The following is a 27,915-nucleotide window of genomic DNA, read 5'->3' as shown; positions in this document are numbered from 1 at the left end:
TGTTTTTTGTCAAAGGTTGTCTAAGGCCCGTTTTGAAGAGTACCCTGAACTTAAAATAACAAAAGAACTTTGACCCGGACAAGCATTCCTTCCCTTTTTTCTTTGTTGTATGTTTAATGATATAATGATATGTATTTTTTCATTTAAATGATCACTGTCCTGCTGATAGCCCAATGACCACTGTCCTGCTGATAGCCCAATGACATACATCTAAAGCTGACATCTACATTCCACACTTCCCCCACCAAGATGATGCCAGTGTGCAACAAAGTTTCCTTTTGTATTTTTTAGCAATGTAACATCTAACCATCTTACATAATGTCACACTATTTTCCCTACTAAAATCCTTAAGGAATGTGTAATTTAGTGGAGCAATATGTCTTGACTAATAACTACTTTGAAGATTGAGGATGAAATTATTTTAAAAAATTATTGGTCGAAGATGATCATTTGCAACTTATTTTTTTAAAGAAACACAGTGCACATGACTGGAATATGAACCACTTGTATTGCCACAGTGTGGATTGGTTTCAGTTTTTAGTATTTTGCAATGGTAAATGGTCTGCTGATCTCTCTTTTCTGTTGTTTTTTTTTGCGATATACAAGTCAACTAGCGTCGTGAATTCCTCTGAGTTCTCATGATAAGGTCCTGTTGTGTATGTCTTTCAGGGGAATAGATTCCACAATGTGCGAGTGGAACAGGAGGAGAAATCACTTCACACATCAGCGGACATAAAACCACTGGTTTGCATCGTGGGAACCATCGCCATAGATCATTGAAGAGTGGTGCCGTCGATAACGAGGGAGAAAGCAGTGCTGCCGCTGATCATCTTTCAACCCTAGATGCTCGTCTTTCACTACATGGCCCTAGATAACTCTCCCCTACTCTGAAGGAATGTAGAGAAAGAGAACTAGATACTACACACACACACACACACACACACACACACACACACACATACACACACACACAGAGAGAGATGCAGTAAAGGGAGAATGGAAGTGGAGGGTTAGTTGCTAAAGCACCGGCCTTCACCATTGTCTAAAATGGTAGCAGGCGTATATGTTAATTTAATTAATTAGCTTGAAATATATAGATATACTATGCCTTGTTGTATTGTATGACTGTAAGACTTGCCAACCTGGGGCATATGTTGGATGGAATATGTTGGATGGACCATGGTGCGGCTTCTGCTAAAGATCCAACGCTACTTCTGGCGGAAGCCTGTGCGTTTCTTCTCCTTCCTACTTTTCTATCTTGTGGCTGGAAGTCTTGTTTACCTGCACAGTGGTTTCTCTAGCAATAGTTCTGCTGGCACCAGGAATCTCCTAATGTCTGAAAAAGGCATGAGGTTGGAATCCTCTGAGGTGGGCCAAAGCCTTGGTCTTATTAGGAGGGCGTTTAGGGACACACAGAGATCACCTCATTGGCATAGACCCTCTTGGTTGAAAGAAAATAGGCAGGAAGGTCCAGAACAGAGTAGCCAGAAAAGAGACCACGGCAACAGTTTGAGCCAGGGGGTCAACCAGAGGAGTACCAAAGATGTGGAAGATGAAAGAGGTGAGTTTGCTGTTAGAAGCACAATTTCACTGTTTTTCATGACAGACATATTACATTGATCTAGTGATAATTTAGGAATATGCTGTACAACCCTAAATCAGAAAAAGTTGGGATGTTGTGTAAAATGCAGGGTTCCCACGGGTCAGGGAATTCCTGGAATATCATGGAATTTCAGAAGAGGCAGGGAATATCAGGGAATTCTATTAACAGTAAATTATGTAATAGCCAAAACATGCTGTGTATTCTCGTTTCATGTGTGGATGCACCTTTAATGTTTTTGTTTTGCCCAAAACATTTCCCGCTCTAAAAATGTGCAACATTCTAGAATGCAATATCTTGGCTGGTGGCGTCACTTCAGGCAAACATGCCAGGGAAATGGCGGTTTCAATATAGTTGGCTGGACAACAATTTCAAACACTAAAATAATGGGCATTTCTTTATATTGGAGGTAATGGACATTCTGTTTTATGGTCAGGGAAAAGTCAGAGAATTTTAAGTCTGACTTAGAGTGGGAACCCGAAAATGCAAATAAAAACAGAGTGTGATAATATACTATAACTAGAAAATGTAATTACAGTAGCCTACATGGAAGGAATTACCATTGCATGTAAATGCAAAAAGTTTGGCGTGTAAAACATTGTATTAGTTTAAAAGACAATATATGGCACAGTAAATAATAGATAAATAACAATAACCCAATTACAGTTCCACTGAAATTACTTGGAAACCCACATTTAAAAAGTGAGGTAACACTCCATAATAAGGGTCCTTAATAAATAGCAAACTTCATTCACTAATACTTTGTTAATATTTGTTAATTGTTACTAAAATATCTATTTGCCACAAGTTAATGTTTTTCATAATTAAATAACTAATTAGTCATCTATTTTTGTCTGAACCTGAGCATGACCTTTAGTGTAGTTTTCGCATAAATTTGCTACATCTTTCAGCTTTGCCTGTTTTGTTTTATAGAGGACCTTTGTGAACCTTGTGATCATTCATTTCCAGTGTGAGAGACCCATAGGCCTACTGATAGTAATATATATCAGTAATATATATCACTAATATTAATGATGAAAAAAACATGATCTTGTGGCAAATAGATATTTTAGCAACAACTAGAATTGCATCTCCGAGTAGCTGCAAGAGTGGTCTTTCTCAGGTGCTGTTCGCCAAAAGAATCGAAACGGTACCTAATTTTCGAAAATCGGCCATATGGGTCAAAAGTTACATGCACACACTTTTCAGTCACACACAGCCCAGGCCAGCCCAGCCCAGGCAGCTGTACTTGTAACTTTGGCAATACAACTACTGCATGCACTAGCAGGTGACTAACAGTTGGGGGACTTCGCTTAAACTAAATACACTGTTGCAAGTTGAGCACTTGAGTATAAACTATCCACTTTAACTATAATGTTATTTAGGGAGTTGTCATTTAGAAGAAATTATACTTCTCCGTTTAAAATGTTTCCTCGCTAGCAAGACAGTAACTGGCAGCAGCATGGTCTGATATTAAATTATTTTCTTAACAAATCTGAACACTAAAATATTACACTATTAGGCTTGAAATGATCGGAAAGACACTTACAGATTATGAAGCCCTAAACCCTGAATTTATTTGTTAGTAGTACTTTGCCTTCTATCAGTTAACTCCATATCTTAGATAGTTTCCAGTTAACGTCCACAATCACGTTCCTGTTCATGACCCATAATGCATTTCAACACCACGAAAATACTAGCTATAATACTTAATTGAATATATATATATATCAATTTGCATACATTTCTACCAGTTTGAACATGACTTTCCTATCATGACAATGATTATCAGGAAAATGGTAACACCGTGTGTGGAAATCTATGAGTTGACATTGGTTGACAACTATAAATAGCTAACGTACTGTAGCACAGCATGTGTCTGTAAGTCCACACTCACAGGGCATGATACCGAGTTGAATACTGTGTTGTTGATGATTATTATTATCATTGCATGTTTGTGTCTCCTACTACAGCTTGTCAATGATGGTATATAGCGTGATCGTCTACCTTGTAATGATTTCTGGTCTAGGTACGTTGACATGAGTCTGCGAAATAGATGGGGCTTCCCGGCTACTGTACTATGACATAAATGCGCTTAGCCTACATTGGGCTTCGTGCTGTGAAATCTGTTTTTGTTGTGTATTTTAATTATGTGTTGCCAATAGCATTGAGCTCGGCTTCATTCAAGGATTCCAACGGTACTACATTTTCGAAAATCGACCATACGGGTCAAAAGTTACATGCACACACTGTTCTGCCAGATGCAAGCAATCAAGACAGCAGCTAGGGCATAGATATAGGCTACCGCATTGTCCGTCGAGTTCTATTAGATATGGTTATATAAATATATGGTTAGCTGAAGGAGTTTTGGGCTATAAAGTCCTCAAAACTCATAAATATTTCAATTGATGGGCATAAATTATATGTCATGGTTACAAGTAGCTAAACGTGAAGAAAACAAAAAAAATAACACTATTTACGTGGAGAAAAAAATAAACATTTTGATGAGAACAATTAAAAACACACCCAAACTCATTAAAATATAATGTCGGATTTATTTAAATATTTGACATAAAAGTTTCATAAAAAAAACTATGACTTTTGGCCATTTTGATGGTCTAAAATAGGAGATAAGTTCATGACGCGGTCAGTTCTGCCACTTCGAACGTTACCATTGCACTACTACGGCAAGCTATCTGACAACCAATATTCAAATGACGGCATTTGACAATAGTAACAGGAGACGGATCATACGGATATCGTTTGACAAGTGGAAACATTTGCCTTTACATGACTCCAGAAAATGTAATGTTTAACAATTCAATTGGGCAAAGAAATTGACACTTTTTCTGAAGTTATCCTGCCCTGGCTGCTTACATTACGTTATGCTATGGCAGCAACGAGCTAACAGGTAAGCTAACTTACTTTTATAAAATTAGACAGGTTAAGACAGTATGAATACTATTATAATAAAGTGATTACATGAGTAGTGTTACGTTTCAGAATTAATTTGCCTTCGACTTGTTCCCTACAAGCCTTTAAAAGACTGCCAAATACAACAACAGAAAACATAAACATGCGATTTTACATGTACAAGGCCATTCCCATATGTTTAGAAGGCGCTACGTTTTGTACATAGCCCACAGGGTCTGTTCTCCGATCATTTCCACTCAGAGACACCTGTTTCTCCATAGGCTTCCATTGATCTATCGGTCAATATTGCCCCTAGCAATCTGGCGGCGCTCTTGCCGTACGTTCTAGAGTCCAATGCGGTGTCTATGTATAATGTCTATGAGCTAGGGGGCAGTGATGTGACAATTCACAATGCCTGAACATTCCACCATTCATTTGAATGGGACCGAAAAACGGGAATACCGCAAAAACGACAACCGGCAGCCATCCGACATTAACAAGCAACCTACACCGGATCGGGCCTGATTTTTTAGTGTTTGAACCGTGTCGATAGCTCAAACGCTCTAGGAGAAGAGGCGTTCTCAAAAAACAGGCAAAAAAGAACGATAGATGGGCCTTGCAGCAAGCCCAATAACTAGAAATGTGCATGTCCGAGGACCTGCAAGAGTGGGCTTGCAAAAATGCTAACTGTGCTAACAATGCTAACTATGCTAACCAGGTTGATCAGCGAACTTGGCTAATGATTTCTAACAGTTGTTAAAAATGCTAATTATGCTTAGCCTGACGAGCCAGACCAACATCAAGATGTAGGGTCTGGACACTCACCGTAGACAAAAAAAAAAAACCAAAAAAACAATTTCCCCACTAATTTCAACGGGACTGAAAACCCCATTCATTTCAATGGGGAAGCGCCTCTGGTGGAGCATGGCGGAACTACAAGGATCTAAAAACTAAATTAGAATACCGGAAAAACGACAACCGGCAGCCATCCAATATTAACAAGCAACCTACACCGGATCGGGCCTGATTTTTTAGTGTTTGAACTGCGTCGATAGCTCAAACACTCTAGGAGAAGAGGCGTCTTTAAAAAACGGCCGACAGATAACAATAGATGGGCTTGCCTTGCAGCAAGCCCACTAATAAAACTTAAGGAGAACAATAGTGGGCCTTGCTTTGCAGCAAGCCCACTATTAAGAAGTAAACTTAAGAAGAACTAATTAATAAATATTAACAAAGGGATAGTTAATGACTAGTTTGCGTCAGGGAGCCGATGTCAATATGTGAGAGACTGGGGATGTCTCCAACTTGTCTTTGTCGCCAACACAGAGTGTAGGCCTACAACATACCTTAATGTTGTCATGTGTAGCTGACATAAACTCAAAATAATGACTGTATTTATAGCTCGAAAATGCGCATTTCTCTCTGTTTGCGTTTGTGTCGCTCTCATGCGCACTCAATGGACACCAGCCCCTCGACATGCACATTTTTTTTTTAAAGGTTATTTTTTGGGCTTTTTATGCCTTTAATTGGACAGGACAGTAGAGAGAATGACAGGAAGCGAGGGGGAGAGAGAGCTGGGGCGGGATCCGAAAAGGACCACGGGGCGGGAATCGAACCCGGGTCGCCGGCGTGTGGTGCAGGTGCCCGAGCCCCAGCCAGTTGCGCCACGGCTGGGGCCTCGACATGCACATTTAATCCAAATAAAACATTCACATTCTGTTACATCCCAGAGTGTATGCATGTCTCCTCTGCGGCCCCACCGTGTCTTGTGTCTATTCTAGGCCTGGTCCTTCACCTAATTGATGGGATGTGCCAACGTGCGAGGTGTGTCCCAGTCTGACGGAATAAAGAGGGCCTGGTTATGGCGCGGCGCACATTCACAATGAACGCAATGACGCACAGAAGACTACTAGCTAAATTATTGTCAAATCCGGTTAGCATCATTATTAGTAGGCTATGCTGCACACATTTGATTTAAACTCTTGCATTCAAGATGACTGGCCATCTCAATACCAATGTTTTTAATTCCAAAATATTAGTTCACCTTGAAACTTAAACACACGAGGGGAAACTGAACAGTCCAACCAGTAGAGTATGATGTTTACAATATTTTGAGGCTTTAACCAGTCAGCTGCATTTAAGAGGTGGAGTTGAATAGTAGGCTATATTCTGCATAAAGTTTGCTGTTATGAATATCAGAAATGTCAGTATAGAATGTATAAATGATTATACATATGTGTATGTGTGTGTGTGTGTGTGTGTGTGTGTGTGTTTCAAATAAAAACAAGCTTTACATCTTGTTAAAAAAATCATTAAATAAACAATAGATAAATTCACATCATATGAAAGGAGAGCGATAAAAAGGAGATGCAATGAAAAATATGGTTGCGCCTAAATTCTGTGCTGGTGCTGGTACTCCACAGATTTCCACCAACATCAAAAACAAGGCCTGTGTCGTGTGCAAACACTCCAGAAAGTAAACCAGTTTCCAATCAATCGAGTATAGAGTTGCATGCACGAGTCTAAAAAAGTTCAGGCTCAGGTTTTTTTTTTTGGCTTTAATCCCTGTGAGAAGCCTCGCAAAAAAACCCCAAAATATTTTATCGAAACGTTCTATCGAGCACATTTTATATTGATATTGAGTATGTGTCTATCGAGATACGTATCGTTATCGTTTTATCGCCTAGCCCTAATCCAGGACCAGTAAAAAATGTCACTGCCACCCATTTAAAACTTTCAGTAGGCCTACTGTAAGTGTCTCCACTCTTTGATGAACCTGCATGACAGTTCATCACAGCGGTTTCTTTGCTAAGGCTACCAGGTCTTTGGAGAGGGGGCACTGGGAGTGAGATTAAAGAGGCTGTGATCGCGCAGTAATGATTTTATACAAACAAAGATATCATGCCTGTTTTTAAGCTCACATGCTGACGTAAAACGCAAAACATTACAAATCCACTGGGAATTTGATTCAATGCTTGTGTAGCTTTATGTAGAATTACTGTATGTCGTCACCGTAACAAATCTGTCATGCATTCATGAAAACCTCCCAAAAATGACTCGAAAATAATGAGTTTGCTAAAAATTTTGTTGTGCTAAAATACCAGCTATCATTACCAGCTGAAGTGAACACACACACGCATACATACGGTCATACATACAGTACATGATGTACTGTAATTATCTGCAAAAAGAACTTTTAAAAACAGCTTTGAAGTAATTACATGGAAAACAAGTAATGAAAGATGAACGGCGCATAGTGCTCACGTCAACTCTCATTTTTCTGCCACGTAGAAGAAGAAATTTGCACCACAAATTCCTTAACCAATCATACTGCCAGAAAGCCTATGATGTGATTTTTTTAGGAAGTTTGCGTTAATAAAATCGGTTGGGGTATGGCGGAGTTATTAAACTGAATGTCATCAGTACTGGGGTACTCGAAATTAGAGCGTGCCATCTGCAAAGGGTTTACCTCTGGTGGTGGCCCCCCACACAATGCTAATTTGACTTGCTTCATGTTTCCCACAGCCCAATACATTGGTTGCTACATGGATGACATACAGAGCAGAGCACTAAAAGGAGTGTCATTTTTTGACTATAAAAAGATGACCATATTCCGTTGCCAAGACAGCTGTGCTGAAAGGTAAGTCATACTGTGGCTCAAGAAGAAGTACAATAAGAACAGTGTTTGCGCAATACTAACTAGTTTTGGACAGTTATGCATTGGAGATTTTAAGAAAAGTAATATATAAGCTGTTTTGTCAATTTGCCACTTTCACATGGCCAAATCGGTCCAAGGAAGGAAGACAAAACAACAAATATAGCCGCAAGCAGTTTATGTGTGGAGAAGGTTTAGTTTGTACACCAAACATAAAACAAATGTGATAAAACATCTAGGAAGGGTAGAGGTAAGACTAGTGAAATGGCCATCACAAATGTGATGAAACCTCTAGGAAGGGTAGAGGTAAGACTAGTGAAATGGCCATCATTCTTTTGCCAGATGGGGGCGTTCTGCCAGGCATGTACCGTATAATGAACAAATTAAGACTCTGTAAAATGTGAATAAGAAATATATATATAATTCACAAATCATGTCAAACCTACTGTATATGTGAGAATATTAAAAGACAACATATCAACTGTTGAAGGAGCTAGCCTGGGAATACCCATACGAACTGCCAACAAACTTGAGATCTACTTTGCAGGTCCTTTACGATATGTTATTACAAAACGCCATATTTGCAGTTTTATGGCTGTGCAGCAGTGTCCTTCAGAAAAACTGCAGTAAAACAGCAGATTTTCAGCTGTGCTGCTGTCCTGTAATGTACTAGTCTGTGCCATTTCATTCCAGATACTGCAGTTTTTTCTTTTCTGTACTGCACAGTACTTCAAACTAACTGAAGTAAAACTACAGGTTTTTTTGTTGTAATCCGGTTTCATGGCAGCTGCATTGTTATCCTAAAGTTGGTAATTGTGGGTAAATCAAAATGTGTCCTCTAAAACAAACACCACATGCTTCTGTCTATGCTTTTAGTTCCCATAGCAAAAATACTGTCTAACACAAAAAACACTTTATGTCAGATGACAAATGTGTGTGAGGCAAAATGTCTTGCTGCATTTTAGACCTCAACATTTTGGCAGGTGTGATTATCCAAAATTCACGTTATTTTCCCATAGGAAAAAAATCATGGACACATTGTAGACAAAGGGTTGTGACATCTGGAGAGGTTTATTGTTTTTTCATGTAGTGTATCAAAGTGTGGCTCCACTTCATTGAGATGAATGCCAAAAACAAAGCAAAATGCCACTTACATGCAAAGGATGCTTATGCACAGCAAAAAATCTTGCACTAATCTGTTAAGATACATTTACATGTCTTCCCTTTCATATTGCAGGTGTTTAATAGGCTTATAATTAATGAATACATTTTGATAACTGATCTGTTTCACCACTAAAGGATGATGTATTTGTGTTGTTGAAATTCATTTCCAAACACATGGTATCGAAAAAAGTATTGTTTAGGAGCTGGCATTGAACAATCCCCAGCCCTACTCAAGTGCCTATGCTGCTACTTGAGTTGCAGGTTGCAAGGATGCAGGTAGACACCTCCACAACCTCATGTAGTGCTTCACGATTGTGGCCAAAATGATCCATCATGATTATTTTGCTCAATATTGAGATCATGATCATTTTCACAAATACTCATTAATTTCAGTGACAATATTGGAATAGGGCTCGGGCACACGTGCTGCGTTCTAGGAATATTGCCGCCATGTTGGTAGTGCACCGTAACGTAATAATCCATTCATTCAGATGCAGAAGACAAGAAGCTGAAAATTGATAGTATTAGTGATTCTTTTCCTCTTGCGATCATGGGTTGCGCTGTTACACCCTATTACAACCAAGAAGGCAAACATTAAGTAACAGGAACACACTAACAGGTGGGAGTAAATCCATAGTAATCCATAGTAAACTAAAGGCCTGTCGTCGGCGGCGTTGGGGCTAATTTTGGCCAGTTTTGGCTGACTTGACATGTAGAGTCGGCCAGTGGCCGTCGGTCTCAATTACCAATCTGATTGGTTGAGTCCTAACCCTTCGTAACATCTAGGTATCAGAGGACTTCTTTTAAACTAACCATTAGCCCTACTTTCAGCGATGTAAGTTTTGGACCCATTTTGATAGACCTTCCTAACATATTTTTGCTAAAACTAAGTTTCTGAACGTGTTATTTCAGGTTATTTCCCATTCATTTTTCGTTTACTGTGCTAATATTAGCTAGCAAGCTAGCTAGGTTAACGGGTGAAAAGTTATTTATTCCGTGCCCCAAGAGAGTGTTTTCTTGGCCTCACAATGGCAATAAAATAATACACACTATATAATTATATTTATATTTTCTTATTGCTTAATCAGAGAAGTCTGAAAATAGTGGCAATTAGTTCCGTGAGTCCTGCATGATATCTACTCGGCTCGGCTGACTGAAGCCTGCAGTTATGGGTAATGTATCAGAGTTCACGCACGCGCAGAACGTAAAATCGGCGTCGGCGTCGCTTCGGTGTGTCCAGTGCATAGACCTAAAAGAAATGGACAAACAGACTCCGTTGTTCTCGATGGAAGGGGGCTGAAACAAAATTCCGTTTACTTTCCGTCGTACTGCGCAGACTCGTACTCAGTTCGTGACGTTAGCCTGCTGTAACTCGTCTGATAGATCGAAAACCTCTGAAATTGTTAACGTTCGTTTTTTAATATTATTATTATGTGTACTTGCCTCTAGGTAATGCTTTACCATATCAAACAGTAGGCTACCGTAGGCTACACGCATTTTCACTGATCTTGCGAATGACTCTCCGTCATGGTTTTCGTGCAGGCTCACTCAGCTTCTTATCCAAACATTACGGGCGAACGTTAGCTTCCCTACAACAGACATGCTAAAATACTTCTTTACGGGAAACCAACGTAATATACGGGGAAGAAGTGAATTAATTTTGCCTTCGATACCCTATATAGAATACACAGAAGCTATAAGGGAGACAAAGGGCACATGTTACATGAAGTTATGGGATCGCAAAAAAATCTGAAATCTATGGCCGTCCAAGGGAGTTAGCAGAGCGTTGATCACCAGCTCATTTCGTGTTTCTACTTCCGGGAATATGCCTGCCCCCTTGGTCCAGTGGCACATTTTTGACCGACCAGGGGAGACGAGAGCCTGACTGATAGTCCGACTGCTTTTGTGCCGACGGTCAGCCGGTCGGATTGGTGTGTTCAGGCCTTAAGGAGTGAGGCTGCCAATATGGCTGCCCGCGAAGTTTTCACGTCACGATCCTGAGCCCTATTTCTGGAATATCATGGAATTTTGGAAAGTCTATTCAAAACATGGACATTTTAGCAAACAATGGAATATCAAGGAATTTTGTTGTAGCAGTTTAAAATGTAGTCTACAGTGGGCACTGGTTGAGAATGGACGTTTCCCTCCCGCATTGCGGGAAATTCACAGCTGCAGGATTTGTAATTAACTCACAAGGGAGCAACATAAGACAGCGCTGGTGACAAGCGGAGAAAAGAAACATGATGTGACATAACTCAGTCAGATGCCAGGGCAGAGTTTTGGTCAATGGAGAGGGAGAGAAATGCTTATTACCTTTGTTCAATGAAGCCGCAGTGTCTGCTCAACTTAAGTTATCACGGATATGCTTCATAAGTCACAAAATCGAACGCAATGTTTTGTCAGTTTGCTATTAGCTAAATGGGGGTGCCTTTGTTTGCTAACTAGCCAAAAAGTAGGTTAGTTATTTTGAACATCTCCATTGATGTTAACTTTCTAAAGCATGCGTGCTTTTGAGTCTCTCAGGAAATCGCATGATCATCTCAATTCTACCATTTATTGCAATAGAAACTGGACTTTTGCCATTTTACCCCCTACATGAAAATCGAGAAAACGACTCGAAATTCTATTTCTATTATTATAAGGGCAATATTTTTTCCTTCCTGATTTTTGTTTCAGAGTAGAGAATCCAATGAACGGGTCTACACGGACCCAAAAAGGGCTTGAAATTCTATTTTTGGTGTTTGCATTTGTCATTTTTGACATCCCATTTTAGAGCAAAGCAGTATTTTTTTTTCCCTTATTATTGTCTATGCGTAGGCTAGTTCTAAGTACTGACCAATAACACGCCCTGATCAGTTCTTGCAAATCATAACCTCGCGCTCCCCTGCTGCGCTGTGAAATCGTACAGCATACCTGACTTTGATGTTTCATACCTCTCAATCTAGCTCACGTTCAGAATAAGTTCTAAATTTTGCATAGGAATGAGCATATGCTGTTGTGTGGTCGTGTTTTAAACGAAGGCCTATATATTGCACGTGTTGCCTTTTTAGCGTGTGTTTTAAGAGGCACCAGCTAGATGAAGATATAGAAGTTGGTGCGCTAAAATAAAAAGTTTGGGAATTAGACTAGGCTTAGGCTATAGCCTTTCATCCTGAGCAGTGGCATAGACTTTATGTGTAGAATTTGTACCATTTTACACACGGTTATTTAATTATAATGTTATGCCTTGAACAATGAGAACAACTGCCCTCCCCCCCTCTCTCGACACACACTCGGTCTGACTGAGCCTGACACTGATTAGGCCTACGCATTATTTACACCGACCACCGTTCACACAGATTTTTTTTTTTGCCTGTCAAAATAAACTTGACCATAAACTTAACAATAGCCGTGCTCTATTGAATGAATCTCAAAATGATAACGAGATTACAAGAGGGGAAAGACCTTCGGAAATAGGAAATAAACCTGCCTAATTGCAGGTTGCTGCATTGGTGCATGTGCAAATGTTCAAACTCGCATCTTTTAGTAGGCTAGGCCTACTGTATTATTTGTTTGATTTGTGAGGCAGAGCAGTAGGCTGGCTATTCGTGAAAGAATGCGCAATCATATTTGATCGCATATGCGCGTTTCAGAATGTTCGAATTCGCCTGCGTGTGTGTAGTTGTGTGAGAAGGTGTGTGTGAATGCTGAACCAGCAATTTACATAGGAAAACTGAGAACATCTTTCATATCATTTTTAACTACTTCTTGTGCCTATGCCTGCTCAGCATAGCCTATTGCTCTCTCTCTCTCCCTCTCTCCAAGGTACAAGATGCTTCTCCCTCCCAAGGAATAAATGAATGAAAATTGTTATAGAAAGTAGCCGCGGTAGCCTGTAAAATGCGGCATAAAATCTTGGCTACTAGGCATGGACTACTTTTTGAAAACAGATTAGGTTAGGTTAAAAACACTCCTAAACCTTGTGGAAAGCCTTCCCAGAAGAATTGAAGCTGTTATATCTGCAAAGAATTGACCGACGCCATGTTAAACCCAATAGATTAAGAATGAGATGTTCCTTAAGTTACTGTAATATGCGAGTCAAAGCAGGTGACCCAATACTTGTGGCAATATAGTATATTGTTTTTTAAACTATATACTGTACATGTGAATGGTGGGGCCAAACAATAGTCACCTACTCCATTCTCACCACATCCTTACTATTGTATGTGACAGGGGCTACTGGTATGCTGGCCTGGAGTTTGGAGCAGAGTGCTACTGTGGTCACAAAATTCAAGCATCAAATGTCTCAGAAAGTGAATGCAACATGGAATGCAAAGGAGAGAAGACAAACCTTTGTGGAGGTGCCAACCGACTTTCTATCTACCGCCTGGAACTCAGCCAGGAATCTGCTCGACGCTGTGAGTTAACACTTTCCCATTAGTCCTTGCAAAGTTTGAAGTGTACACGCAGTTCTCTCCCCCCTAGCCCCCTATATCCTATATCATTCCTCTGTAAGGGCCTGGATATTTCTTTAACTGTTGGTGTATGGAACACATACACACACTCATTTACATACATAAAAGTTGCAGTAGGGGATGGAGTAGACAATCGAAACAAAAGTGTGATTTATATTTGCGGAGAGAATGTGCAGGACTTGAGCGGCTGTCATATTGTGTACCGCTTTGCGGTACATCTAGTTTAACACACTGTGACATGTTTAAATCACATTTATACTTACCTTTAAAATGGAAGTTAAATAGAGTCTTATATTTTTCTGTCATATCAGGGATGTACATTAACTTTTTGCACCAAGCACTGGTGCTACAGAGGTTAAAATATTTGTAGCACCAGTCACAAAATCTGTAGCATCCGTATAAAACTTCACAAATAGGGCAGTTCATGGGGTCTAGGGCTACTGCAACTTGATTGAGAAGAGTGTGAAAAGCTGTCAGCCTGATTTATGTTTTTTTTTTTTTGTGGTTTTGTAAACAAAATCCCGGTCAGTTTTATGCAGTTTGACTTTTCAGTGGGGGTTATTCAGGAAACTCATAACATGGTCATGCCATGGAGGTTTTTTCCCCCTTTTTTCCTTATGCATTGGAAGTCAGTTAATCTATCCTTGAAGGTAGCCACCTAGCTAAGGTAACATTTTAAACGGAGCTGTGTCATTTCTTTGAAATGACAACTACCTGAATAACATTAGTGACATTAGTTAAAGTGGGTAGTTTATACTCAAGTGAACTTGCAACGGTATACAGTTTAAGCGGAGTCTTTCAACTGTTAGTGACCTGGCAGCGCATAGCTATTTGTCATGGTTACTGCCATTCACTTCCATTGTTTTTTAAGCCAGCGTCCGCTAGCTAGTTAGCTCGGTTCACAGACTAATTAAATTATTCATTCCGTGCCCTATGGAATGATTCATTGGTATCATGCATGATTTTAGACAGAAATACTGTAATCGCAATTATGTTTGTATGTTTTGTCAGTTTTGTCTGAGGATGACAGAGTTTTTTCTGACGCTGAGAAAGTTTTGTCTGAGGATGAGAGGTTTTTCTGACACGGTTTTGTCTGAGGATGACAGAGTTTTTTCTGACGCTGAGAAAGTTTTATCTGAGGATGAGAGAGGTTCCCCTTCATATCGGTCACGAGACGCTGCGTCAATGACGCTATGGGAAAGAGCCCTTCGAGGGCGACTGCTGAAGCTGTATAACACCAAGAGCCAATAGGCTCAAAGCACGTAACGCCTAGGACCGCCCCCTGCCTATATACTCCCGTTACGTGCTGTGTGCGTCCTCTTTGATTTCTTCAGCGCGACTGCACACTTAAGCTGTGGAAATTTGTCAACTATCTCGCTAAATTGCTAACTCTCTTGCTAATTACAGATTAGCCGACATTACTCGATTGGATATTTTAAAATTTAATTGGATTTTATTCTTCGAAGGCTATGCCTGGAAAGAAGAAGAGGTTGAGTGCCTTGGTGAAGCGGTGCTCCTGTGGCACTGTAATCCAGCCGACTGACCCTCACGCCACGTGCGTGGAGTGTCTGGGATTTGACCACGCGGTGCGGGCACTCTCAACAGAGGCAGACTGCCCACACTGGGATACCCTCACAGGAAAAGTCCTGAGGGAACGAAAAACTACTTTCCGTCCCGAAAGCTCTCCTCAGGACGGCTCGGACGACGACGACGACAATACTTCGGAGGAGGACCGTGACCATGCTCCCCCCTCGTGGGCGGCTGGCGCTAAGTCCCCTGCAGCGAAGAAGGCTAAAAAGGGGAGCCCGCCACCAGTGGCTTTCCTCGATGGACGAGACGATCCTGACGAAAACCTGTGTGGCGCGTTTGTGTTCGACCATGATGAGGTGGACCCTCCACTCGACCCGGACACGGGGTCCGAGGGAGGAGCGAGTGAGACCTCACAACCCCGACCTAGCCCGAAAAAAGCACATCCTAAGGCAGAGCTGTACGAGGTGCTTAGACGGGCTGCCGAGCTACTGGAGTTGGAGTTGCCAGAGACTGCACCTCCCGCCCCCTCCCGGTTCCTGGCAAAGAAGAAGGTGGAAGAAGAAACCAAAGCCCCCTTTTTCCCCGAAGTGCATCAGGAACTCGTCAGATCCTGGAAAGCCCCATACACCTCCCGGGTTCCGGTCCAGGGCATCTCTGCCTACACTAATGTGGCCAGCGTAGCGGAGCACGGCTACTCAGCAATGCCACGCTTGGAAGACTCGATGGCGGCACATCTATGCCCCGCCTCGGCCCCACGCTGGAAATCGAAGCCACTCTTGCCATCGAAGCCGTGCAGGACAACTTCCTCCCTAGCAGAAAAAGCATTTGTCACTGCGGGACAAGCAGGGGCTGCACTGAACACAATGGCTGTGCTGCAGGCGTACCAGGCAGAAATGTTGAAGCAACTGGCAGAGGGGAACCGGGAGGAGAGAGACGACACATTGGATGAGCTACGACGAGCTACTGACTTAGCTTTGCGAGCCACAAAATGCGCAGCCCAGGCTACGGGCAGAACAATGTCGAACCTGGTCGTGCTCGAACGACATTTGTGGCATAATCTGACTCAGATTCACGACCGCGACAAGTCTTTTCTCCTCGACGCTCCTCTGTCCACTAAGGGACTCTTCGGAGAGGCCATCTCCGTTTTAACGGAAAAACACGAGGCCACGCAGAAGCAGTCAGCAGCATACCAACACGTGCTACCCCGACGCCAGCACTCCCCTTTCCACTCCCCTTTCCACCCGAATACCGCAGACCTCCAGCTCCCCGCTCACAGTCCGCGCATTCACAGAGCTCGACCCCATACACGCCCCGCGACGGTGGGAGGCAGACGGCTGGACCAGCCCCGCGAGGCAACCCGCCCAAACTCACCGCAGGCAGAGGATGGGCACGGAACGAGTTCACGACCGGACCGAGAATGCCTTTCCGCCCAGACCGCGGACGGCAACGCCCGGTGCGACCCTGACGCGCCAATCCGCAACAAGAGGAAGGGGAGCAGCCGACATTGCCGTCATCCCTCTGTGCCAAGAAGCCACGGGGAGCGGCCGAGCGCCCTCTCTCTCCTCTCCCGAACCGGGAGCATCCGACGCTCTGCCTCACGCACGGCGCCATCCTCCCGAACCTCCCCCCCTCTCACACAAACCAGAGGTCTCCGCTGCTCTGCCACTGGCACGGCACGGCCCTCAGTTCCAAGCACTCTCAAGCCCTCAGCCCCAACACTGTCAACACAATTCACTACTCCCTACACCAGTACAGAGTGTGATAACCAATCAGGTTTTAATAAAGAACTTGAAAGTGTCTCCTCTCTTTCCACATCTAGGTTATTGGCGAACGGTAGCGAAAGACGCCCCTTGGGTCCTAAAGATAGTGGAGAACGGGTACGCTCTGCAATTTGCACACCGACCCCCCCAAATTAAAAAAAAAAAATAGACTCAGCCATAGGACTGTCTGCCCAAAAGGCACGCATCCTAAGTCAGGAGATAGAATCACTGCTAGTGAAAAACGCTATAAGAGCAGTTCCCTCGGATGAGGCGAGCGAAGGCCATTACAGTCGTTATTTTCTTGCTCCCAAGAAAGACGGGGGTTTCAGACCAATATTAGATTTGAGGAGACTAAACAAAGCCTTACGAACATCCAAATTTCGCATGGTAACAAACAGACAGATAATGGAGGAAGTGAGACAGGGGGATTGGTTCACGAAACTAGATCTGACAGACGCATACTTCCACCTGTCAATCATACCCAGACACAGACGTTTCCTACGCTTTGCATTCAAAAAGAAGTCCTACGAATTCCTAGTATTACCTTTTGGAATTTCACTCGCGCCCCAAACATTTACGAAATGCGTATAAGTAACTTTATCCCCACTCCGGGTAATGGGGATAAGAATCCTAAACTTTTTAGACGATTGGTTGATTCTGGCAGATTCCAGAATACAATCACCCATCTCCAGAATTTGGGATGGAGGATCAATGGGGAGAAGAGTGTTCTAATTCCCAGCCAGACGACACTTTTCTTGGGTATGATACGAATTCAGTCACTATGACGGCCCGATTATCGGAGACACGCATAGACACATTGAAACGGTGTCTGCGTTTGGTCACGAGGGGGCGCCGTCTACCCGCGCACCATTTCCAAAGGCTGCTCGGCCTACTGTCAGCGGCGTCCACAGTAACGCCGCTAGGTCTGATGCACATGCATCCAGTTCAACGCTGGTTCAATTCGCACAAATTACACCCCGTCATGGACAGACGCAAATATCTGACAGTGACTCAAGGCGTCGCTCTCGCTCTGAAACCATGGAGAGAGGAGGAGATTCACCTCCAAGGTGTGGGCATAGGCTGCGTTTTGAAACGAATAGTCCTGACTACGGACGCTTCCAAACTGGGGTGGGGCGCGATATGTCAAGGATACTCGGTAAGAGGCATATGGACGGACAGTCAGAAGTCTCAACACATAAACGTGCTAGAACTACTGACAGTTCAGTTGGCCCTAAAACATTTTCAAAATATCCTCGCACGTTCGGATGTCCTGATCAGATCAGACAACACGGCAACGGTAGCTTACATAAATCACCAAGGAGGCTTATGTTCAACCTCAATGATGAAAGTAGCGAGAAACATATTACTGTGGGCACACACACACTCAATCTCCCTCAGAGCGGTCTATCTCCCCGGGAAATCGAATTACGGGGCGGATATGTTATCGAGGGGGGGTCCAGTCCCGGGAGACTGGCGACTACACCCTCGAATTGTACAAATGATCTGGCAGAGATTCGGGCAGGCACAGGTCGATCTCTTTGCCTCCAGAGACACGGCTCACTGTACCCTTTGGTTCTCAATACGGGACAGAGAAGCACCGTGAGGCGTGGATGCACTGGCCAATCAATGGCCGGACATGATGTTATACGCGTTTCCCCCGATTCGACTAATTCCAGCGGTGCTGGAGAAGGTGAGAGCGGAGAGGGCTCGCTTGCTACTGGTAGCCCCCCGCTGGGAGAGTCAGGTATGGTTTGCCAACCTGATAACGCTATTAGACGGATCCCCGTGGGAGATTCCAATTTGCAAGGACCTTCTGTCACAGGCGAGGGGGTCCATCCTACATCCATCCCCCCAGCGATGGAAACTGTTTGTCTGGCCCCTGAAAGGCAGTATTTACTAAACTCAGGATTGTCTAATGCAGTGATCGCAACTATTCAGAGTTCGAGAGCAATATCAATTTGCTCTCTGTATAGTTCTAAATGGCGTGTATTCGAACGCTGATGCGCAGGGAGAGGGGAGCCCTCTACACACTGCGAGATAAGAATAATACCTGAATTCCTTCAAGAGTTATTTGATAAAGGGCTATCCCCGTCCACCTTGAAAGTATATGTCGCAGCGATTTCAGCATGCCACATTTCACCAGACACAGGATCTGTGGGCCAACATACGTTGGTGACCAGATTTATGAAAGGGGTGAGAAGGCTGTGCCCGTCGACTCAGTCGTGCGCACCAACATGGGATTTAACGCTAGTGTTGAGGGCAATGGTGGGATCTCCGTTCGAGCCCATTCAATCCATACCCATACGCATTTTATCAATTAAAACGGCCCTCCTACTGGCCCTGGCCTCAGCGAAGCGAGTAGGTGAGCTGCACGCCATGTCAATTAAGCCGTCATGCATTAATTTCGCGGACAATGATATGATGGTTACTCTACTTCCCAAACCAGGTGCATCCCCAAAGTCCTATCTACAGCTAGTAGGCAACGACTTGTCCTAACAGAGTTCTCCCCTCCACCTTTTGAGTCGGACGAAGCCGAAAGACTGCATTCACTATGCCCAGTGCGAGCGCTCAGAGTGTATATATCGCGCACACAAGGTTGGAGAAATTCGGACCAATTGTTTGTGTGTTATGGGGGTAAGCAGAAAGGGTGCGCATTATCCAAAGAGCGCTTGTCTCATTGGATAGTGGAGGCTATCAGAGCGGCTTATGCACCGGTGAGGCCCCTCCACCTGTATTGAAAGCGCATTCTACTCGAGCTATGGCCACGTCCTGGGCTTTCACGAGTGGCATGTCATTAGAGCAAATTTGTGAAAGTGCCAATTGGAACTCTCCGAATACTTTCGTGAGGTTTTATAACCTCGACGTTTCTAGAGCTCCTCTCGCCCATAATGTACTAAGCGCAGCGGATCAGTCTGCCTAATTTCCTCGAAAGCATAGAACGGTGATGTCTCCCAAACGGGGATGCGCACGGCACGGTGTTATAACATTCCCATAGCGTCATTGACGCAGCGTCTCGTGACCGATATGAAGGGGAAGGTCTAGGCTACAGATAGTAACCACGGTTCCCCGAATGAGGGAACGAGACGCTGTGTCCAGTGGCCGTGCGCATTTCATTAAGTCGCGCTGAAGCAATGGCTTATGAGGACGCACACAGCACGTAACGGGAGTATATAGGCAGGGGGCGGTCCTAGGCGTTACGTGCTTTGAGCCTATTGGCTCTTGGTGTTATACAGCTTCAGCAGTCGCCCTCGAAGAGCTCTTTCCCATAGAGTCATTGACGCAGCGTCTCGTTCCCTCATTCGGGGAACTGTGGTTACTATCTGTAACCTAGACGTTTTTCTGACACGGTTTTGTCTGAGGATGACAAGAGTTTTGAGAAAGTTGAGAAAGTTTTGTCTGAGGATGAGAGAGGTTTTTCTGACGCAGTTTTGTCTGAGGATGACAGAGGTTTTTCTGACGCTGAGGCAGTTTTATCTGAGGATGACAGAGGTTTTTCTGAGTCTGACACCTGAGTCTGAGGATGTCCTGAAATGAACACCGTACACCTGGCTGCTAGATCTGAAGAACTGAGTCAGGTCGTTTGATCTGAGCGGCCTCTCATATCTTGGCCAACACAAAAGCCATCAACTGTCCAAGCAGCAGTTCTGTTAGCTAGCATGCTAGTCCTACTGTAGTCCTACTGCAGAGATCCTCATCCAGACACTGATCAAGGCAATTAAGCAGCTCTTTGGTTACGATGTTTCACATGACTTTAAAGCTGTCCCCATTTAAGTCCATTACCAGATGCTGGGAAGGCTACTCTCATAGGGGATTCATGAAGGCCATTAGTGATACAGGTGGGCGAATCCAGAATCTTTGGTCAGTTGGCATTAATGTTGCCGGCCGGACTGTCTGACTCAAAAAAGCGATATGCTTGCTACAAACCATATTTAAAAAACGGTTTACACATGTCGGTGGCATTCAACTTAGAGTAGATACAAACAAAACATTTTTTATTCAAGCATAAATGAGGAGCTACACGGAGTGGCGTGGCTCACTAGTGTACCCCTATCCTAGTTTAGTGAGAGGGGACTAGTTTTAGAGCTGGCCTCTTGGTTTTTGATTGTTTGAAATATAAGGTCTATGAGATGGTGTCTCTGTTTTGTGGGCGTGCTTTCTTCCTATCAAGTCAAGTCAAGTCAAGTTTATTTGTATAGCACATTTCATACACAGAGGTCATTCAATGTGCTTTACATAAACAAAAACCAAACAGTAGGCTAATGAACTATGAAATTGTTTATTAATTGATTCAATCTAGAATGTGCTCTGACTTGAGGGTTATTCGTAATCAATGATCTCTTTTTTTGTTTAGATGGAAGTGCCATCTTCAAAGGATGTTACCGCAGACCAGAAAATGTCACCTTGGCACTACCCATCACTGCACCAATAAGAAATCTGTCTGTGGATAAATGTGTTGACATGTGCACAGAGAAGGTATGATACTGTGACATCTGTATGTGGTAATGAGTTAAGAAGTTAAACATTTCTTTGCATGATGTGAGGCAATAGTAATTGTTAATGTGCTTTGCTAAAGTGGGCACATACATTGTTGTGAAAAAGTATTTGCCCCCTTCCCGACTTGTTTTATTTTTGCATATTTGTCACACTTAAATGTCTCAGATCATCCAACTAATTTTAATATAAGATAAAGACTGCGAGTAAACATAAAATGCAGCTTTTAAATGATAATTTAATTTATTGAGGTTATTCAAAACCTATATTACCCATGTGAAAAAGTAATTGCCCCCTGTGATACGATAGCCGAGTGGTGAAGGACAGATCAGGCCGAGACAGCAGATTTAAGAGGGCCCACGGTGTCTTTATTTACAACGTGACAAAAATAATCACAATGTAGTCCATATTTCCGACACTCGGTCACACCCAACGAAAGAATGACAAACAAACATTTAACAGACACGAATTTTAAGGTCCCTAATGGCTACATGCCACTATAAAAAGCAGACCTGCTCACAACAGCCCCATACCGGGCATCACGGAAAATGAAGAGGAAAGCTAGCGATTAAATGGGCAATTAACTAGTTACTTCCGCCGACACCGGCGAAGTCCAAACACCCCTGAAAGGGCACACCGCCCATGTCTGTCGGACTTCTAAAGCAAACACATAACATAATATACAATAATTAACATAAAAATCATATCAAATCCACCACAGAGCAACCCCAAACACACATTTTCACATATTAAGCAACATTCCTTGCGCACCAAAGAATGCACCCACCACAATGAACACCGACAAATAATAATTCAGGGAATTGACATACATCAACAATTAAATAATACTCAAAAATTAATAGTGGGTTGTGCTGCTGAGGGGGCACATCGTCACACCCCCTTAAACCTAATGGCTGGTTTAGCCACCTAGGTGGCAACAACAGCAATCAAATGTTTCAAACAAGTCACTTAAATCACTGTAGAGGAATTTTGGCCTACTCCTCTTAGCAGAATTGTTTTAATTTTGCCTTATTGAACGGTTTTCAAGTATGAATTGCCTGTTTAAGGTGACAGAAGGAAGTTCCGGTAGTCTCCCGCATATTGATAGTGACTCCCTGACACCTACAAATTCCATACAAATCTCTCGGAATCTAAAGCGGGCAAGCAAGCAAGGTCGAGGCTTCAAATTGTGTGTGCACCTGAGTGTAGCGTGCTTACTACAGAGAGCGAGAAAGCACATCCAAGACAGAGAGCATCCTGATTGGCCTGTTTCGCTTTATCAACCCATCAGCTCATCTGTATTTCAGAATCTAAGTAGGCTAATTTATTTATATATATATATATATATATAGATGGGGGGGTCAAAGTCATGCCTCAATCAGTCAGGACTTTGGCTAGGCCAATCCAAAACCATCAATTGATTGCTCAGGCCCTCAAGAATGAAAGCAGCCCCACGCTACCACCACTGTGTGTGACTTTTGGTATGATGCTCTTATTGCAAATGGCTGTGTTAACACAGCCAACACGGGGAAAACAGGGAAAACAGCGAGGTTGCAGAATTTTATTTGCTCGAAACAGAGTCCAAAGTTGCCAATGGCGACGGCCGACCGGCCTTCAAACGGAGACACAAGGGCAATGCTCTGGCAGGGGGAAGGAACTCCAGCATTCTAAAACCCCACCGGTGCACCTAATTTGGCTGATTGGCGGCGATCACAACGAGAAACAGACAGCAGCACCCATAAGAACAGGGAACACCAGTTATGCAGCGAGTGAAGGAATGTGAGAGGGTTGTGGTCACTATAAATGACTACGGGCGAACTACGCCCCAAAAGTGAAGCGGCCCATCGGGAAATCTCCCGATTCTCCCGATTACCCACCCCGGGCCTGGAGCTGTGTAACATTTATTTGCCTCTTTCTTGGTAAGTTCACACTTGAAAAAGCGACTCTAATCGGAGCTGCCAAGTGTCACGCTTTGAGTGTGACAGTCAAAAAAAATTTCGCTGCCGGGACGAACGCATCTCATGCTTGCCATTTTCTGAAACTTGGCAGCCCTGCGTTACGAAGCCCGAAACTCATAACACGATAGGAATATAAGTCACTAGGAGTGATTAAAGCGGACGCTCAGTGCGCTCGCTCAGTTAACAAGATTTGCCAATATCCTTTGAGGAGGTCCAATGTAGTCACAAACTTAGCAGCGCCAACCTGGTCGACGCAATCCTCTATCCTAGGCTGAGGGAAAGAGTCAGGTTTGGTTACAGAATTTAGTTTTCGCTAGTCTGTACAAAAGCAGAACGTTCCGTCTGATTTCCTCACAAGCAGGCAGGGAGATGTCCAACTGGAGAAAGTGGGTTCAGCCAAATTGTTTTTCAGTAAATACTGAACATCTGTCTCCAGAACTTTTCCATGGGAACACGATAAAAACATTGGCGGATAACGTTGGCGGATAACGTTGGCGGATATCATTGGCGATAAAACTTGTTATTGTTTATGAAGGTGTCTATTTTATGACGACTATCTGGCTGTTTCGTTAAGGTTTGCTTTGAACAACTGAAATAGTTTTTGTTCCCGCTTTCGATTACGTCCATCAAAAAAATTGCTCTTTTCCACTTTTCGTTTTCATTCTTTGAACCGTTTCTAATCCCTGATTTTGTCATTAGTGACCTATAACTCTCCTCTGTCAAATACAATTGCATTTTGAGCCCTGTTCAAAACCATTCAGGTTGAGTTGAGTAGCCTACAGTAGGCCTACAGCCAGCCCGTACTGAAATCTTTAAAGCCCCAGAGGAATAGGCAAGATGTTTGTATTGCGTCAGAAAATGAGACATTACATTTTTAACTGTTTCCCGCATTTAAAATCAAGAATAACGTCCGTGTGTACCATCAGCCTATCCGCACATTTTAAACAAAAGGGATTGACCCAAAAACACAACACAGACAAGTGGCGCTTCGTAATTATGCTTTTAAATGAAAGTTTAAAGTGGGTATATTCACCAGTGAAAACAATATTTGAACAATATTTTTAAATTACCAGTTAATAATGTTATTTTTCGTTCCAAATAACTTTTCTTACCACCAGACTGACGTGGCTGACGTGACATAATAATGCAGGCATGAAATAATGCAGGCCCTGGCATCCACCAAACAAATATGGATTCCCACAGTTGTGTTTTGTGTTGTATACAGGAAACACCTAAATAAGTTATAAGAACGGCTTACTATGGTTGAACGAGTAAGAATGAGAATGTCTCTCTCAGGTGCAGTTTAAATTTGGTGATAAAGTTTGGTTACTCCCACTTCACATCTGATGGACGTGCAAATCATGTCTTTATTGCGTCTGTCGGCCCATGATGAATTCTGGAGGCCCGCTATTTGGATGTCTAACCATGACCCCATTTGGACATAAGCAGGACTAGGTAGCCTGTTTTGGACGTTATAGATAGCTCCTGTGGCGTTGCAATCTGCACCTGAAATTGGACATCCAAAACACGTCTCTTTGCGCAGTGGCAGTGCCTATGAGAGAGTGGGGTTAGCCTCATTGCTATGTTGTTGCAACATGATTGGAGAGCAAGACTGTGACATCAAGTCGGGTAACTCAAGGGATTTCTGCACGAGACGTGGCATTTGAGTCTTTCTAGTAGAACTTGCGCTAAAGCTTCCATTTGCTGCCCCTCAGGACAACTTGGCAGCTATGTGCATGAATTGGACATTCTACAGTCTGCAAATCCAATGGATAGATGTACATTAACTCTCGGGAATTTTAATAGTCATATGGATAACTCTTCAGTTGACTTCAGTCTCTGCTGAACTTAAATTTGATTTCACATGTGTTCATAGTCCTCCTACTCACAAAGCTGGTAAGGATCTTGATATAATTCTGTTATGTCTGTACTAGGGCTGGGACGGTAATCGCATTGTCGCAATACCGCGACCATGTTACGTTTTCCATGTTACGTTTTGCATTGGTAACGTCTGCTTTACCTTCTCCGAGTTAATTTGTGTCACTTGAGGTTAATGACGCTATAGAGGCATCTTGTCTTTTTCCATAAGACCCACTTGTTCTAAACCAATGGCTCACAAACAGTATACGTTCAGTACAAAAGGAACTTATACTGTAGCTGCTGAGAGAAAATGGCGTAAATCCAGGTATTCCGATAAATGTAACCACCGGTCTTCACTATGTACTTTTTCATCCACAGTTGCACTTGCTAAAAAGGCATTCTATCAGAGCAAGATTGAGAGCGCCACTGACTGGAAAACTTTCTTTACTTTCAAGTCTCTTCTCAATCCTCCACTGCCATCATCTGCTTCACTGTCTGCAGAGGACTTTGCAACATTTTCCACTGAAAAAATGGCTAAAATAATCTCTTTCAGTTGCACTTCGATGTCACTTATAGGATATCACATCTGGGCAAACATCCTACTGAACCCTTTTCAGCTAATGCCTATAAAGCGGTGCGCACTTGCTTCACAGTGTGCGTGACCAGGCTGTAAATGACCTGAAATGCGCACTTCTTTCTCTTTCACCTCTCAGCGTCTACAGACTATAATGAATCCTCTACTCTCGCTTGAGACTACAAGAGCTCATTGATCAGCAGGCTTTTGCCCCAAGTGAGTCATCTTCAATGCACTTTGTATTGCATTCTTTAAATCCTATATGACGGTTTTTCAACAGAAAAACTGCCAATTACTTGCTTGCTATCTGTATTGTGAGTTACAATACTGTGACTACGAATGCCACATCTATCATGGCAGCTAACAAAGAGATGTCCATGTGGGAAGTTCATGCCTCTGTCAGATGATCATGCTCTCTATGTGATTTGCCTGGGACTCGACCGTATGCTTTGCAGTCATGAGACTGTCCACACTTCACTTCCGTGTGAAGGCTTACATTGGAAAGAATTTGGACAATATTTTTGATTGGAATAAAGCAAACTATGAACAACCCTTCACGCATCTCCATACTGCATGGTAGGAACGATCATCTTGAAATAATCTACACTGTACAATAAATACAAACAAGTACAAACAACTCACATCAGCTGTTTTAATTCAGAAAGGCGCGAAAGTGCATCAACCAAGGCTAGACTTAAGAGCTCACTTTACACATCCACTCAGAGTAGTACCATTCACAAATGAACTGCACAAGCTGGTGGAGTGGCCGGTGAGAACGCTGGATACTTTGTGGCCAGACTGCCTGCCTGTCTCTCACTCCAGACTCTCACTCCCGGCGTCCCGATGGGTCTGATATTTCGCAGGAGAGCGCTGACAACAGATGCCCCGCTCAAGGGCTGGGGGGCCATAAGTGATAACAAATCAGTACACCTCCACATCAATATGCTGGAGCTACTCACTGTAGGAGATGGTCATTGACTTCAGCAAGCATGGAGGATGCAGGACTGCAACTATAATACAAGGGGAACCAGTTGAAGTTGTGCAGGAGTACAAATACCTGGGCACCGTCATTGATCAAAGAAAACGAGAGTACAGCACTCCTAGTCATATTTGTAACTTTTTTATTTATTCTTGCCTGTGAACAGATGTTTCGGGGTTCTCCCTTCTTCAGTGTCAGGCAAGTCATTGATGACAAACTGCGTTTTGACTCCAACACAGGTGATTCTCAAAAAATGTCAACAGCGGCAATATTTTCTGAGGAACCTATACTCCTTTGGAGTGAGCAGGAAGATTCTCAATATTTTTTACACCTCCTTTATTGAAAGTATACTGACTTTTTCATCGATATGCTGGTTTCAACTCTCTATCGATCAAAAACAAGAAACACCTCCAGAGCATTGTGCACACATGCTCTAAAATCATTGGCCACCCTCTTCAGTCTCTGACATCACTGCATGACAAGGCAACACTAAGAAAAGCCAACTCCATCTTAGAAGACTCTACGCATGTCTTGCACAGAGTTTTTGAATGGCTGCCCTCTGGCAGGCGTCTGCGCTGTCCTCTCGCTAGGACCAACAGGAGGAAGGCTACTTTTACTTTTGAGGCTATTCGCCTTCTGAACTTAAATAGGCTCCCATCCCCCTCCTCCTCTCTCTCCTGGGACTAGGAGACTGGGACCCACACACACACACACCCTTGTCTGTCCTGTCTCCCTTTGTCTTGTCTTATTTGTCTTATATGTTGTGCGTCTTATATGTCACTATGCCCGCATGGAGAAATTGCCCCTCGGGAATAAATAAAGTTTTTTTAATTGAATTGAATTGTTTCTTGCACTGAAGCGTTTCTCAGTGCCACTGACATGCTGTCATGACTTATTCATGTGTCATCTAGCATGAAAGATTATACTATGGGCTGCCATCGTTAAGAACTGCGGCACAGACCTCTCGTCCAGAGATG

General features: G+C 43.1%; 1 protein-coding gene across 1 annotated transcript in view; it reads left to right on the top strand.

Moving 5' to 3' along the window:
• wscd2 (WSC domain containing 2) overlaps positions 1–27,915 on the top strand; it is a 59,450-nt gene that overhangs the window by 16,904 nt on the left and 14,631 nt on the right. The window contains exons 2-5 of the mRNA XM_062543666.1: positions 670–1,561; positions 8,039–8,153; positions 13,545–13,729; positions 21,428–21,549. Of these exons, the coding sequence (XP_062399650.1) occupies positions 1,159–1,561; positions 8,039–8,153; positions 13,545–13,729; positions 21,428–21,549 (825 nt within the window). The 5' untranslated portion in view covers positions 670–1,158. The remainder of the gene's footprint in view (positions 1–669; positions 1,562–8,038; positions 8,154–13,544; positions 13,730–21,427; positions 21,550–27,915) is intronic.

This window comes from Sardina pilchardus, chromosome 8 (genome assembly GCF_963854185.1).
Source record: "Sardina pilchardus chromosome 8, fSarPil1.1, whole genome shotgun sequence".
Lineage (NCBI taxonomy): Eukaryota > Metazoa > Chordata > Actinopteri > Clupeiformes > Clupeidae > Sardina > Sardina pilchardus.
The sequence above is the reverse complement of the archived record's forward strand: the minus strand, read 5'-3'. Positions and strand labels throughout refer to the sequence as shown.